At 40.4% G+C, this 15,630-nt stretch overlaps 1 protein-coding gene across 9 annotated transcripts in view; it reads right to left on the minus strand.

Annotated features, from left to right (window-relative positions):
* Nucleotides 1-3,895: 3,895 nt before the first annotated feature.
* BRD4 (bromodomain containing 4) overlaps nucleotides 3,896-15,630 on the minus strand; it is an 87,693-nt gene continuing 75,958 nt past the window's right edge. For all 9 annotated transcript variants that reach the window (XM_026676962.2, XM_087955629.1, XM_087955625.1 and 6 more), the window contains 6 exons: nucleotides 14,587-14,699; nucleotides 14,245-14,401; nucleotides 13,961-14,088; nucleotides 12,694-12,905; nucleotides 9,049-9,277; nucleotides 3,896-8,068 (listed from right to left, as the gene is read on the minus strand). In XM_026676962.2, coding sequence (XP_026532747.1) covers nucleotides 8,000-8,068; nucleotides 9,049-9,277; nucleotides 12,694-12,905; nucleotides 13,961-14,088; nucleotides 14,245-14,401; nucleotides 14,587-14,699 — 908 coding nt within the window. In that variant the 3' untranslated portion in view covers nucleotides 3,896-7,999. The remainder of the gene's footprint in view (nucleotides 8,069-9,048; nucleotides 9,278-12,693; nucleotides 12,906-13,960; nucleotides 14,089-14,244; nucleotides 14,402-14,586; nucleotides 14,700-15,630) is intronic.

Below are 15,630 nucleotides of genomic sequence, written 5' to 3' on the forward strand. Positions count from 1 at the left end.
TTATTGTCAGTTTTCTATAACTCTTGCTTCGCTACTTGACAGAGGTTCCAGGATTTGTTTTACTAACAAATGAGATGGTCTGAAACAGGAGTGTCAAACTCGATTTCATTGAGGGCCGCATCAGGGTTGTGTTTAATTTCTGGGGGCCAGGGTGGATGTGGTCAGGGTGGACGTGGCCAGCATGATGTCACTTGTGTCAGGGGATGGATGCCTGTGGCGGCCCGAGCGCTCTGCCAGCGAAAACGGGCTCCTGAGCTCCGTTTTTGGCTGCGACGGCCTCCTGCAACTCTCTGCCAGTAAAAACGGACCTTGGGGAGGGGCACACATGGCCCTTGCAAGCTCCGTTTTCAGCTGGGATGGCCTCATGCAATCCTCTGCCAGAGAAAACAGAGTTCGGGAGGGCCATGTGCAGCCCTCGCAAGCTCCATTTTTGCTGGCAGAGGCACCGCAGGCCGGTCCTTCGCTATTTCCAGGGTGGCCCTGCAGGCCAGATCTCAGCACCCTGCAGGCCGCATCCGGGCCTTGAGTTTGACACCCCTGTTCTTAAAAAAATGTGAAAACCCCTTTTTGGGATTGACTTTGTTTCTTCAGATAGATGACAAAATTGGGTGATGTATTTACGCTTCTGGGTGAAAGGATTTATTCACAGCAAGCTTAATAGGCTAGAGAATGGGCTGAAAATAGCATCATGAAATGTAATAAAATTATAAATTCTTCCTCTTAAGTGGGAGGGTCAGCAGGCCCGTGATGGATTTGAAGATCTTCTTGGAATTGTAGCTGACGGCTGGCTGACAATGAGTCAGCAGGTGATCCAACTGCCAGAAAGGCAAGCACAAGTTTTGGCTATGCCAATATATTTTCAAGAATGATCATAGGAACAAACAACTCCAACCTGTTATGATCGGTCAGATACCTGCATGCTGATACTGCATCCACTTCTGCCAGATTCAGACTAATTGCAAGCGGTTCTGACAAGTCCGCAGAGGTTCAGTTTTATTACATTTATAAGGCCATCTGATTCTACGGTAGCTCTGGATGTCTACATTCATAAAGCAAGCCAAAAATACAAGCCAAACAGCAACACGTGTCAGCAGTGGTCCAGAACGGAAGCCTGAGGGGGAACTGGGTAAGTTTAGTTCTGAGACAGGAAAGAGGGATTTATAGTGCAAATATTGTTATGAACATTTAACTTTCTGCCATCCATTTTTCTGTGTGTAATTTAATAAGCTATAATGTTCTTGTCTAAGTCACATCTCATTCATACCACATCAGTAAGAATTAATAGAATATATAATATGTTCATATGATTAGATTAATTAAACCTTCTACTGCTATAAGAATGACAGGAAGAGCCTTGTTCCTTTGTCATTATTTATGCATGCAGCAGGTTGCTCACCAAGCACCAAAAGTGGGACATTTGCCCATTTCCAGCTGTTCGGAGAGCTCTCTGTCAAAACAACATCTCCCTTCCCTAGAAGGTTGGGTTCTTGATCGTTTCTCAGAAAAGCAAAGAGCAATGCGGCTGTGGTTCACACCCACTCAGGAAATTCGGTTTTTTACCTGTGCATTTTCATGAAGAGAATACAGATAGCCCTCCACTTATGACAATAATTGAGCCCAAAATTTCTGCTGTTAAGTGAGACAGTTGCTAAGCAAGTTTTGCCCCATTTTATGATTTTTCTTGCCTCAGTTGTTAAGTGAATCACTGAAGTTGATAAATTAGTAACTCTGTTGTTAAGTGAATCTGAAGTCCCCATGGACTTTGCTTGTCAGAAAGTTGCAAAAAGTAATCACGTGACCTTGGGACACAGCAATGGTCATAAATATCAACCAGTTGCCAAGCATCTGAATTTCGATCACATGACCATAGGGATGCTGCAAAGGTTGTAACTGAAAAACAGTTGTTAAGTCCCTTTTTTCCAGCGCTGTTGTAACTGTGAACAATCACTAAATGAAAAGTTGTAAGCTGAGGACTACCTGTAGGCCACAAGCTATTTTAGTGATGTCACATTTTCACCAATGGTTCCCTGCGGTCTTTGAAATGGTTAGGAAACTGAATCAAAATCCAAATTACATTACAGTTTAAAATCATGTATGAATTGACATAATAGTACTGTATGTATAGGTCAAGATGGATAATCAGTGACTCTCCCCTCTCCCCAAAAACGGAATGGTCTGTTCTTTTATTTTCCTGTGAGCACAAATCCAAAGCATGAAATCCAATGAGGAAATAAGTTTTTGACATCATCCCACACAGGGAGATGTAGTTCTTCAAAATCAGAACGAAATCAGCTATTAGTGCCTAGCAGCCTTTCTCGATGTGACATCACCCTAGTATGTTAGGATTACAACTCCTTGAATTCCACCTAAGAAGTAATGGAGGCCATTTAATCACTGAGGAGATTAAAACAACTGAAGAGAAACTAAGGAGAGGATGTTCCCTCCAGAGGTTGAGGATAGGGGAAGATGTACACAAAAAGATTATGCAAAAGGATGCTGCCTGCTAGGAAGGCAGCCAGGATGCAAGGTGGCTGGGGACAAAGAAAAAGCTGGAAGCACAAGTTTATTTACACAGGTGGTCCTCAATTTACAGTTCTTTTAATGACTGTTCAAAGTTACAACAGCATATTGACAGGCCTTAGACTTTAGTCTTGAAATGTGAGGCACTCCTGATGCAATGTATCTGCACCTAGAACTGCATATTTTCTCTAGACTCATATTTTGATGGCCAATAAGCACTGCAACGGCTGAAGTTATTATACAAAGCCAGCACATTTTGTGCAGATGTGAGTGAACTGGGATTTTCACCTATCTTTTTGATGGGCTTTATTTTTACTCCAGCTTTCTCATTTCCTGTTTTTCAAGGAAGGGAAAACACAGGTTTTTAATGAATGGGAGACTTGCAGTCTTAGCCCTTCAGTTTGACCACCTGAGATGTTTCAGACTTTTTTTATTCAGTTTAGCCAGAAAGCCAACACAATTTGTCACATGATACTGATAATTTTATTTTGTGTAGTCAATTGACTGATACACCATGTTACTTCAAATATTGGATGCTATCTTTAAATCTAGCAGTATGGTTGCATTCCCCTGCTGATCTTCTCATACAGGTTATTGTTACTATTGTTACTGTCTGAAATGTTGGATTTGACCAGGTAGGTCTCTCGTTTAAATTAATTCTCAGCATGGGCAAGAGCTGAAATGTTAGAAAAATCTTCTGGAGCCTAACTTCCATTGCACTTTTAGAATAGAAACTGGGATTAGAGCCTATTGAACTATTGGGAGCCATAACTCAATACAACCTTAGCCAAATCTTGCTACTAAAGAGCGAAAGATGAAAGGGAAAAAGTTTACTTCATATATTCAGTACAAATGTTTATTTTTGCAATGAGAACTGCACAAAAAACCTTTAGTATATAAGTGAAAACTCTATGAATTCCCTTCTACAAATGTCTAAAGTGTTTAATACAAGTTTCAAATTCACTGACATAATTATTTGCCAAGCGTTCCGTGCATTAAGTACAGTGGAATTGTACATTTCATTTATTTATTTGTACAGGACTGCAGGGAGAAAAAAAATAACCAAGGTTACATCATTTAGGCTACACCCTTACACTTAAAACTCTGTAGTTATTGAACTTATACATGGAGGAGGGGGAAGAAGGGGAAATTAAATAGGTCTCAGTCTGAATAGCCATATTATAAACTCAAACATTTTATAAAAACAAAAATAAATCACACATATAGCCCCTCCCTCCCAAAAAAAGAAAGAAAGAAGAAAAAGAATAGCAACCCTTTGGCAGAAAAAAAAAGTCTCCAATTTAATGATACCATCTATGTTCATCATATAGAAATGTATAAAAATCAAAGACCAAGTACAGGTTGTTTTTTTAAAAAAAAAATTAAAGTAAATAAGTAAAGGCCTGTAAACATTTCAAAAAGTTTGCAAAACACAGAAATGATCAAAGAGGAAAGTGAGGAAGAACAAGACAACGGAGAAAGCCACCAAGCTAAAAAAAACGGCTATCACGGTTTTGAAACTCTCAACTACAGACAAGAAAAAGTTTGGCAAATGTTCAATGCAAAAAGAGGGTTAAACATTAAAATAAAAAACAACTAATCTCGCTATTGACTAGATACGGGGAACGGGGTGTTGTTCATTGCATACATATAAATTATTTATTTAAAATTTTTTACAACAGAGGGTGCTCTCTTGATAGAAGTTCCAGCATCTCCACTTCGTTATGTTTTCAATTTCATCAGTGTGGTGCAGTTCTGTTATGTACAATTGCAGTGAGCTCATATGTGATCAACTTTCACAGCGGATGTGCACTTAAAGTACCCCAAAAACCCTGAGCATAAAATTAAAGGAGGGAGATGTTCATCCAAAGTGCTTTGTAAAAGAGGTGACTGGGGAGAGGAGATGGACAGATGGAAGGTCAAAGAATACTGTGAGAAATGACTGGCAATGAAAATGAAAGAATCAGAACATGTTCAGAGGAAAACCAACATTCCTACTTCCTCATCAAGGATCCAAACAAGAGCTAAGAGAAGATTAAGGCTAGTTAATTAGCTCATGGTAAAAAGACATGTGCAGTAACACAGGGACAAGAAGGGGATGCAAGGGACTTATTTTCATTCAAGTGTGAGCTGTTGCCAGAGATAGAAGCCCCCTTTCCTGACAATTCCTGGGATTAAGTAGAAGACTATAAGGGCTAACCCAACCAATAAGCCTTCATGAAGAAATTGTGTGAGCTGGTGAACTAACATTTCACCGATTCTGAAGTGTTAACACCCACACATAAGCAGATCAAGGGAGGAAACTAGTGTCATATACAATCCAGCATATGGTAACTACCTTTATGTTGGTCCAGAAACAGAACATTTAGGTGTTCTGTACGAGAGGTAATCTGAGGCCCAAGTCTGGTTCTCGGGAATCCAGATTTTCAGACCAGTCAACTGCATTTTAATGTTAGAGGTGGTTACTGGCTATGAGCCTAAGCCACTCCAGACAAAATTACTATGTTTGGAGACAAAGCACAACATTTCATGGCCTTCTCAAGACAGGCAACTCCCTGAAAGAAGGAAAGCAGAGTCAACGTCTTGTAACAGAAAGCCTGATCTATACCTAATTGCACATCCTTTTCAGCAAGAAGCCTTCAGAAAAAGAGGGGTAATATTGCCCCTTCTAAACTTTCCCATTTATCTTTCAACAATCTAATACTCAATGGAGAAAGGCAGAGATCTTCTAATGATGTAGAGTTAAAAGGCACCTTTAGGTAAAAATTCAGCGTGAGAACTGGCTGTTCACAAGACTGTCGAAGAAACAATTGCCTCTAGAGCCAGTCTCATTTCTTCTGTACATGGCTACTAACCTGAGTTACCTATATTAATATGTGCGACCGTGCACTTCCAACTGCTTAAAGGCATGGACATTTAACTGCGCATTGGAAAGCCAAGGCCAAGTTAGATTGAAAATAGGCAACAAATGACCTATCACTTGATCTTGGTGTTGTATAGCAGGTCCAGTTATTCAACTCCTACAAAAAGACCTGAGAATGATGTTGAAGCAAATTGCAAGTTTTAAGAGCAATACTTTTGGAGACAATAAATGCTTTCTTAGGTGCCCCATTTCTCTTGATACATAACTATGTTTCAGGAGGGACAATTCAGGTTTCCCCCCCCGCAGGTCTAGGGACCTGGAAGTCAATGAACAGAAATAGCTACCTTCTTTTACTCCATCTGGGATCTCTGCTCTCTTAACGTTTCTTTCCACATTAGTCATAATTAAATTGGGCAGATGGTGTAGCTGTTGAAATCAGTAGTCCAATATAATGAAAATGAAGAGTTGAGACATTGGCAGGACAAGAAATTCTGTCATCAGGAAAAACAGAGATGTCTTTGGCCGAGGGTGCAAGTATAAAGTTGGCGGAGCTGCCCAGAGAACAGTTGTCTTCTCTACAGCAGCTAGCCAGAGCATTCTTGACCAGAATAAGCACTCTGAATAACTTTAATTCACAGTCCAAACCCATTACTTGAAGTCCAATTGAAGTTTTGAAGCAAGCAGTCATGTTTTTTTCAAAAGAAGTAGCAACACAATGGCAATTTGCAAGCTCTGAATAGAAAATCCATGTCCAGCAATTCATATTGGAACACTAATTTTGACCAACAGTGCAGAAAAGTGAAATACTATATCTTTCTCTTGATCCTCACAGGGTCAACTACTATAGTTCAAGCGCTCCTAATTTAGCACAACACAGGAAGCTGGGCTAAATTTTATTGCTGGAAATTAGGTTGCATGTTGAGATTTGCCCCAAACAGGAACAAGACTGGAAACAATCAGTGTGCTGTTCTCCTACTTTTGGCTTGATGCTACAATGTGAAACCAGCCATGCTGAGAAAACACTAACTGCTTGATATTTGGTGTTCATCTTCCTACCATTTCTACAGAATGCTGTTGCTCCACTACTACTGCTCCCAGGGTAAATATTAGCTAGCTTGGTGATAAGATGAAAATAATATGAATTGGCTGGAGATTTCCCTGCCTGCGAGAGCAAGACAGATGAATAGAACAAGTCTCCTTACAGCCTTTCTCACCTAAGCCATTTTACCATAAGCAAGATTTAAAAGAAATGTCAGTACGACACCAACTTTAAAAAAAAAGAGATGAGTTTATTCCATGATCAGTACAGACCAAATGCATATTCACCGTATTAAAGTAAAACCAATTAATTACTCCAGAGATTGGCCAATACTGACACACCAGTATTGTACTGTATAGTGGGTATTTATGGCACATAAACGTGGAACATTTGAAAGAGTAAAATGGAAACAATATGCTAAAAGTGCTGAGAAAATGATTACTGCTAAAATGTTAAAGGACTTAATGGAAGACAACAGGAACAGGTCTTCCTTCCTGCCAATCCAAATCCATTCCCACCTCCCTCCCCGGAGCTGCTCTGTTGTGTATAAAAACTAATTTGAACAGACTCCATGACATTTAAAACCCAAAATGTAATTTTCTGGTATTACAGTTAAAAATATAGACTAAAAGTCTGGAACTGAGCAAAATAGAAGCAGTGTCTTTACAGAGTATGGTGAGCTCACCATAAAACTCAAACAAATATATGCCAACTATATTCACTATACAATACAGCCACAGTCAAACACTATTGACAGGGTGGGAGTTTCCCCTGGTATTAAGTTTTCCCCACTCCACTCCACTCTGTAATGAAGAGACAAGAATACCTACTCAAAGAGTTGAGTAGTGCCAATGTATCTGGAGGAAAAGAAACAGATTGAAAGAAACTGACTTTGGTTGGTAGTCTAGCTCAGATTCCTGTCATCCACACAATGCTAAAACAAAAACCTCACTCAAATGGCCAGTTACACTTACTTGACACCTCCACTAAATTATTCCCTTTTTCACAAGCAAACACTTACAGAGAATGGCTCCCAGCTAAAGGCTTGTGGGAAGTTTAGTTAAAGGCAAAGCCAGTGATGAAAGGACCCAAAACAGCTTGTGTGTCTTCCCTGCTAAAGCCAAGGCAGGGTCTTTGTGTACACAGCCTCTCAATGCAGAGTGTCTGGTGCTGCCAGCATACAGCACGGTAGCGTCAAAGACATTCTGGAATTCAGAATGCTTTTGAATAGAAAAAGGGTAAACAGCATCAAGTTCTGGATATACTGCAAGTAGGTTTGGCATAGAGAATATCAAGTGATAAGGGGCACCCTTCCCAGCAACTGCATGTCCACTGATGCAAACCTAGTACAGAGTTGACTCATCTTGGTCTCGCTTTCTTCAGTGAGGTTGGGGGAATGGGGTGGGTGGGAATTAAGTCAAATCGTAAGGCAGACTCTGCTGATCCTTCTGAGGCCATAACCGTCACACATGCAGAAAGGCTGCAGGAATGCTCTCCTCCCAGCTGCCAACAACACTGTGGAGAGTCAAAAATTTGCTGGGAAATTAAGGAGTTCAGGCGAAGAAAACCAGGTGCTATTAGAAAAGATTCTCTTCAAATATTGCCAACAAATCACTCTGGAAATTCATGTCAATAGTAGATGCCATCTAAAAGGAAAGAGAAAAAGAATGTAGCAGTCATCCAGGTTCACATAAAAAAAAAAATCCCAATAAATTGGAGCAGTAATAGCAACTACCTGATCCAGAACTTTCATCTATAAAAGCTGATCATGCAGATTAAAATTAGCAGAAGCCAAGAGGAAGCCATATTCACTTATCAGAAATCATATACAAGATCATAATACAAAAACATGATACGCTGAGGAATATTCATGAAGGAGTGAAAAAAGAAAAAAAGGTTTACATTACATAGTGACAACAGGAAGGGATTTAGCTTGCGAGAACTGATGGTCCAGATGTGTGGGACTGAGTTAAAAGGGGAGGGGAGGAAGGTCAATATTTTGGGAGAAAGAACTGATAAACTTCAAAGTATATATGTGAAAGGTATATATGTATTTGTAGCATGAACAGGATGAGTTTTTCACAGAAAGCAAATAGTTGAAATAAAAGAAATAAGAAACAAGGAAAGGAAAGAAAAGGTAAATGTCTGGAGAGGAAAAACCAGAAAGTTAAAAAAGGTAGCAATCTTTCAAATAAACAGTACCAATTTACAAGTAATTTTCTAATTCCCTCAGTATTATTAGTCCTGCTTCACAAATGATAATACAGTATTTTTCCTAAACTCAATAAAATCCAATACTGTTCTAATCTCCAAATAAACACTGAAATCTTTCTTCAAAAGGATCAAGGTATTCATTTTACTTTGCCTTATATATATTTGGGGTGACACATGTATTTTGTTTTCCTACACAATTCTAATAATGTTTCTTTTACTGAAATGTTAAGTGCCATTAGGTCTGTAAGATTGAGGTATATTTACTGGACACTAGTGTCACACTTGGACAAAAGCTGCCATTTCTGGCACTTTGAAAACTACTTCAAAACTAAATTGCCAAGCACAGCCTCTCTCGCTAAGGGAACTGTGAACCTTTTCAAAGCCCAGAGGGTGCCATTCTCCTTTTACTTACTGCCTCTCTGCGCCTTCGTTCCTGTTCTTGTTTCCGGAGTTCCTCTCTCTGTTGGTCCAGCATGGACTGCGAAGCCTGCGGCTGAGAGCTCTGTGACGGGGGAGCAGAGGCTGCCGCTGACACCTGCTGCTGAGCCTGGGGATGATGCTGGGGTTGCTGTTCTTGACGCCGCCGGGCTTCCTCGTGAACTCGACGTGCCTGCTCCAGAGCCTCTTCTTCTTCACGACTCCTGTTCATGGATCAGGAATAACAGCAGAAATGATGATCTGGCCTCCGCTTCATAGCATTAGGGAAACTAGAAATCCCACCTAGCCTTGGGACATTGATTGGAAGGTACTGGAAGACCCGACATCCCAGAGAAACATTGGCAGGAACTGTAGCCTGCAATACAGGTAGTCTTCATTTAGTTTTCACAATTGAGATTGAAAACATGGTTGCTAAGTGGAATGTTTGTGTCCACAACTGTGCTTAGGATCTTAATTAGCTTTCCTTTGCCTTATAGTGACAGGGTATGGCCCCAAATGGCTGGGTCAGCCCAAACAGTTGGGAACATTTCCAGAACTTGAGTCATGATGAAGACGTGTAAAAGGCCAAATCTTATAACACCTTTCCCCCACTCCTCTAATCTTTGAAAGGTTTACCCTGGCACTGAGATAATTCACAAGAAGAGAATTAATGGATTACAAGAAAGGAAGCAGGCATACCATGGGGCATATACATACAAAGGAATGAACTGGCATTAATTGTATGCCTAGCTGCCCATTGAACAGTGTAGGAGATAAACAAAAGCTGAAGATGTGGACCTAATTAGAGTCTTGTCTGTTACAGGCAGCAGCTGGGAGCCAACTAATTAAGATGAGAGCTGAGCTTGTTAACTTGCAATTAGCATTTTGGGGGGAAGTTGTGGCAGCTCAGGAAGAGATTGGTTGTTTAGGCAATCTCTTCATTAGCAGTGCAATGTGTACTGACTGACTGTAATGGTGAACAATATGACTGAAACCGATGTCATGAAGGCCATAAATGCTGATATTTAGGTTGCAGAGTTACTTTTTTATCATCACTGTAACTGCTGAGGCAGTCATTAAACGCGGTCTACTTGTATGAAATCTCCCATATGGCACTGAAAAGAAATAAGGCATGGAGGGCCAGCAGAAAAGTGAAATGAAGGGGAAAAAAAGAGGAAAATACCAGTTGCCAGTGATTTAACCAGTAGTAAATACAAGTGCTTATGTTATCTGACTGCCCTGTCTTTGAGTAACATACTGTTTTCAAAAAGGATGAGTCATGGCCAGAATGTTTTGAGATTATTTTTTAAAATTAAATTCATATGCAACCTGACTCCCAGAGATTCTGGTATTTTACAAATAATTTAAAACATAAAAAACAAGACAAGAAAACAACAAGCAACAAAAGAAGGGTAAAGATGCCAGGGAAAAAAAATGGGTGGGGAAAAAAATAAAGCAAAGCAACCAAAATAAAAATAATCTAGGTTAAAAGGAGGCCTAGAATCATCCTCATCAAAGCCCTAATGAGTAGCCAGGTCTTCAGGCTCCTTTAAAACTCCAGCAGAGAGATGCTTACATTAAAGTACAGTTTTAGTTTTTAATGTAAATGGCAATGTTTTAAAAATTAAATTAGTAAGAAAAAAAGTATTGTAGTCCTTGAGATCAATAGTTTCCTTTGATTCCTCCTTCCTGCATTGTCTTCTGCCAGGTATGCCTTTAATTTTGATCACCAAACTTCAAAAGCTATTAGCTATTGTTCCTATCGAATGACAAGAACGAATTCTGTTCCAAACAGTGGTGGGGTTCAAACTTTTTTTACTACTGGTTCTGTGGGCGTGGCTTGGTGGGCGTGGCAAGGGAAGGATACTGTAAAATCTCCCATTCCCTCCCCACTCCAGGGGAAGGTTACTGCAAAATCCCATTCCCTTCCCACCCCCAGTAACCTGCTTTCCAGCTCCGTTCTCCTGTGCAAGGCAACAAAAGAAGACCCAGCTGATCAGCTGGGACTTGGGAGGCAGAGAATAGATGGGGCGGGGCCAGTCAGAAGTGGTATTTGCCAGTTCTCCGAACTACTCAAAATTTCCGCTACCGGTTCTCCAGAACTGGTCAGAACCTGCTGAATATCACTTCTGGTTCCAAACCTTCACATGTGTTAAATTAAATTTATATGCTGCCTGACTCCCAGAAACTCTGGGTAAAAACATTTTTTAAAAAAAAAACAGCACAAAAGTTTCAATGACAACATAAAGCAAAAGGAACAAAGATGGCAGTGGAAGCAAACCCCATTTGGAACAAAGAAAAAAGAAGAAAAGAGCTTCAGTCAACTGCACCAAACACCTGGGCTTCATCTTCATAGCCCTTCAAAATACCCTGGGGGGAAGGAGAAGCAGGGGGGCACTGTTTGAATCTCAGAGGGAATTCCCATTCCAGAGGACAGGTACTGCTACTAACAAGGTGTTTTTCCAGAATTCAGCCAACCAGATAATATTATTCAATCAAATGAATTCTGCCACATCTGACCAGCTGGGCAAGATGCTATGACAAGTAACCAGGCCTGATTTATAGATAGTAACCAGCATTTTGAATCACAAACAAACTGGCACCCAGAACTGCTAACAAAGCAGAGGTGTTACATGGGCATACCAAGGTATGCTCATCACTGCCTGCACTGCTGTTCTGGACCAGCTGAAGCTTTTGGGTGGTTTTCAAGGGCAGCTCTATTTATAGTGCATTAAGCTGTTAAACTGTGAGTTGACCATGGCACGAGCTGCGCAGCCTTCATGCACTGGGACAGAACCTCAATAGCCTCACTTGGTTAGCCTGGTATCAAAAGATATAATTTTAAAGATATGATGATCATATACCTCAAACTGGCAGATGTCCTCACCCGGCGGTTTCATGTAGATGTTAAAAAGGGAGATAAATTAGCCTGCAACACCCCATAAATGAGGGTCTAGGGAATGATCTCTCCCCCTCATCCAACACTGACAGGAACCAGGCTGAGAAAGAAGAGAACCCAATCCCCAACCCACAAAACCAACTCAGAAGACACCATGGTTGACAGCATCAAGAGCCACCAAAGCATCAAGGAGCACAAGAATGGATGCACCACTGCCATCCCTGCTCCATCACAAGTCATCTATAAGCATGATCAAAGCAGTGTCATTACTAAATTGCAGCCTGAAACCTGACTGAAACAGGTGTGTATCCAGAGTTCTCATCATCTATGGAACAGCCACCTTCTCAACAACCTTCCCCAGAAAGAGAAAGATGGAGGTTGGTCAATAGATATTAGAGACCACTGGGTCCAAGGAGAGCCTGTTGAAGAGGGAGCACAGCAATAGCTTTTTCAAGGCTGGGAGCACCACAGCCTCTGTCAAAGAGGCTGACTCTATACCAACGGACCCAATCACAGGTCACTATTTGCTGTTGTCATGACAAGGTTTGTTTTGGTTATTAAGATTTTTCTAGAGGGAAGGCTCAGAATTAATATTGAAATTTTCCCAAATGTTTTCCCCCACAAAATGTGCTTGCAGACACTTTAAGGATAACATAAAGTACTTTCTCTCACACACACAATGGAAGAAAATAAGCACACACACACACACCCCTACCTATCTCAACTAATTATGTTTCTCACCTCATTCTTTCCTGTTCCCGCCTTTGCCTCTCCTTTTCCTTCTCTGCTTGTTCAGCTTGAGCTTTCAAGGCTTTCTCACGCTCCTCCTTTTCCCGGGCGGCCCTCTTGAAGTGCTCAAAGCTGTCACTGCTGGATTTTACTGTTGAAGATGGTGCGGTGGGATGTTTCTGCACTAAGCTTGCCCAAGATCCCATATTTTTTATTTTCAAATCCTGTGGAGAAAAGAAGTGCGGGATCAGTAATTAACTTGTAACATGGTGTAATTGGTGCACATGAAAAACCAGAATCTTCCCTTGCCTTCAAGAAAGGGATAAAAATAATTTAGCTGGAAATCCCAAAAGTGCTTTTTCAATGACTGAGAATCTCCATAGAAATGTAGCTGGTAACTTACAGACAAAACCCCTCTAACCTAACCTAGGCTGGAACCAACTGGTTACAAATACCCATTTCTAAGGCCCACAACAAAGGAGCTTGAATGCCAGTGGATTGTTCTGTGTGTCTTTTGCATCAAAAATTAAATTGGTTAAAAAGTTAAATTAATTATTTCTTATGGGTGGTGAGGGTGGGAGTATATTCAGTACAGACAATCCTAGCCTTTTTTGTACATCAAAGTCTAAACTAAAATTGTAAATGAATATAAGCAAGGAAAACAATATTCCCTGATTTCCCAACTATTAAAATCAAGCTTGATGATTCTTGAGACAGTATTTAGAAAACAAAAGATAAAACTAAAATTGAAGCAAATATTTTCTTAGCTGAGCCTCGAATATATCTTGGAATAAATATTATAAAATTGTATTTTAAGCAATGCATAATGAATGAAAGGTCAGTGAAAAGAAAACCAACTGCTACTATTGTGTACTGTTCTACACCCAACTGATTGAGTTCATCAATAATAGGTAGATAAATAGTAAGTTTAATTTATAATTCAGGGAAATTAAAAATGACATGAGTTGGTCAAATGAGGACTCAAGATTTGTTGGGGGTAATATACTGACTGCGTAAATTGCTTAAGAGAGGGTTGTAAAGCCCTGAATGATGCGCTATATAACTCTAAGAGCTATGACTATTGCTAATATTTCTGTATAAACACTTCAGACAATAACACCCTTCTTGTTAGGAAATGGATTATCATAGTTCTGTTAAAAATTGATATTGATCACTAGAGTTGTAAAGCCACACTTGAAATTTAGCAATATTAAAGCTGCTATGGGGGTTCATTATCAACTTTTTTCCCTACTGAGAAAACAATATATAATTCAATTACCTTTTTAGGTGCTACTGGTGTTTTTGGTTCTTGCTTCTGTCTCTCTTTGTCCTGGACTCCTGGTGGCGCATTTTGTTCTGAAGGTCTTATAACAGGCCGTCCACTGTCCACTGTTTTCATCTCTGTTCCTGAAATAAAAATTACAACTTAACAGTCTTTCTGTCTAGTTAGAATTATTTAAAAAAATCATGAAAACGAACTGAAGAATTGGGCTGTCCCCCTTAATGTAAACTAGATCACAACAAAACACATGGAGTTTCTAGACAAAGTGACAAATCACTCACGTTGTTGGATATGTACAGGTGGCTTGATGCTCTCTGGGTGTTTGGTAGGATCTTGCCGCAAGGCAGGGCTAAAGGTCTCATTTCGAATGACTGGGGATTGCATCTTCTCCTCTTTGCCCAAAGGCTGCGACTGAACTACAGATGCTGCTCTTAGTTCCTGGCAAAGAAAGACAAACAAACAAAAGCCATAGTAATAATCATGGCTTTTCGTGGCTTTCCCTGTATTGTCTGAGCCTCCCCACCAATAAAAGTTCTTGAAGGAATCTGCTTTCTAATGGATGCTGGAAAAATGTTTATGGAAACAAACATCTGAATAAACTTTTGTTTATAAGATGCCTTTACCTGCTTTTTTGGCTGAACATTTGATTGTGGTGGAGACTGGTGCGGCAACCCCTGGAACGGTGGCATCTGAGGGGAATGCATCATGAGAGGGGAAGGTGCTTCTCTCAAGTGGCCTGGAATAAGTCAGCACCAATGTTTTCAGAAAAATAATAAAAAAAAACTTTGGAAAATGCACTTATGATATTCAGCTGACAACTTGGAGAAAAAAAGCTTTTGAGTTATCTGAGATTTGCTCATTTAAACACCTATTTACACTCAGTAAATTTTCACTTGCAGAACTGTAAATGAGGAAATGTCAGTTTTATAGTTATTTGAAGAAGAGTGGTATAGAAGTGACTATAATAGAATGCAAGGTCAAAAATGTAGTCCCTTTTGAATAGTATAAATTCCATCAAAAACATTCATGCATGGAATAAAAACAAGGCTATTTTGCGGCAGGCCTGGACTAAAATTCCAGTGTTCCAGTCAGCTGACTGGTCAGGAGTCGGGGAGAGTGAGAGCAAGCTGACAATACAGACAGTAGAGGCTGGGGGTTCAGCAAAAGAAATTGGGAAAATCAAATTGGGTTGGCTAAACTGGTGGATATGCCATTCTGGGAATCACAATTTATTATGAAGATTACTGCAGTCAGGAACAAAGGCACAGGACAGTACATCAACAGTGGGAGGTAGGGAAGATCCTGGAAAGGTCAGGGTGGGGAGAATACATTGCATTGCAACATCAGCAATGGGTCAGAAGTGAAGGAAAGGGAAGGTGTTAGGACAGTGGAGATAGCAGGGGCTGAAGACAAGCAAGGGAAGGAAAGTAATTTGAAATACCACATGTGGATCAGAGAAGTGGAACGTATCCACACTAGGGAGCTCCTAAGAGGAGGAAGAATGCACACCAGAAATTTCTATTTGTCAAATAAAATCATTCTAAGATTCCTCTAGATCAGGGGTGTCAAACTCACATCGTCACAGCGGTGTCACATAATGATTTGGGACTTTCCCCCCCCTTCGCTAAATGGGGTGTGGGCGTGGCCAGCACATGATGCATCTGGCT

Source organism: Notechis scutatus, chromosome 2 (genome assembly GCF_049901735.1).
Source record: "Notechis scutatus isolate UNSWTSFEM ecotype Mainland chromosome 2, rNotScu1.2, whole genome shotgun sequence".
NCBI classification, from domain to species: Eukaryota; Metazoa; Chordata; class Lepidosauria; order Squamata; family Elapidae; genus Notechis; species Notechis scutatus.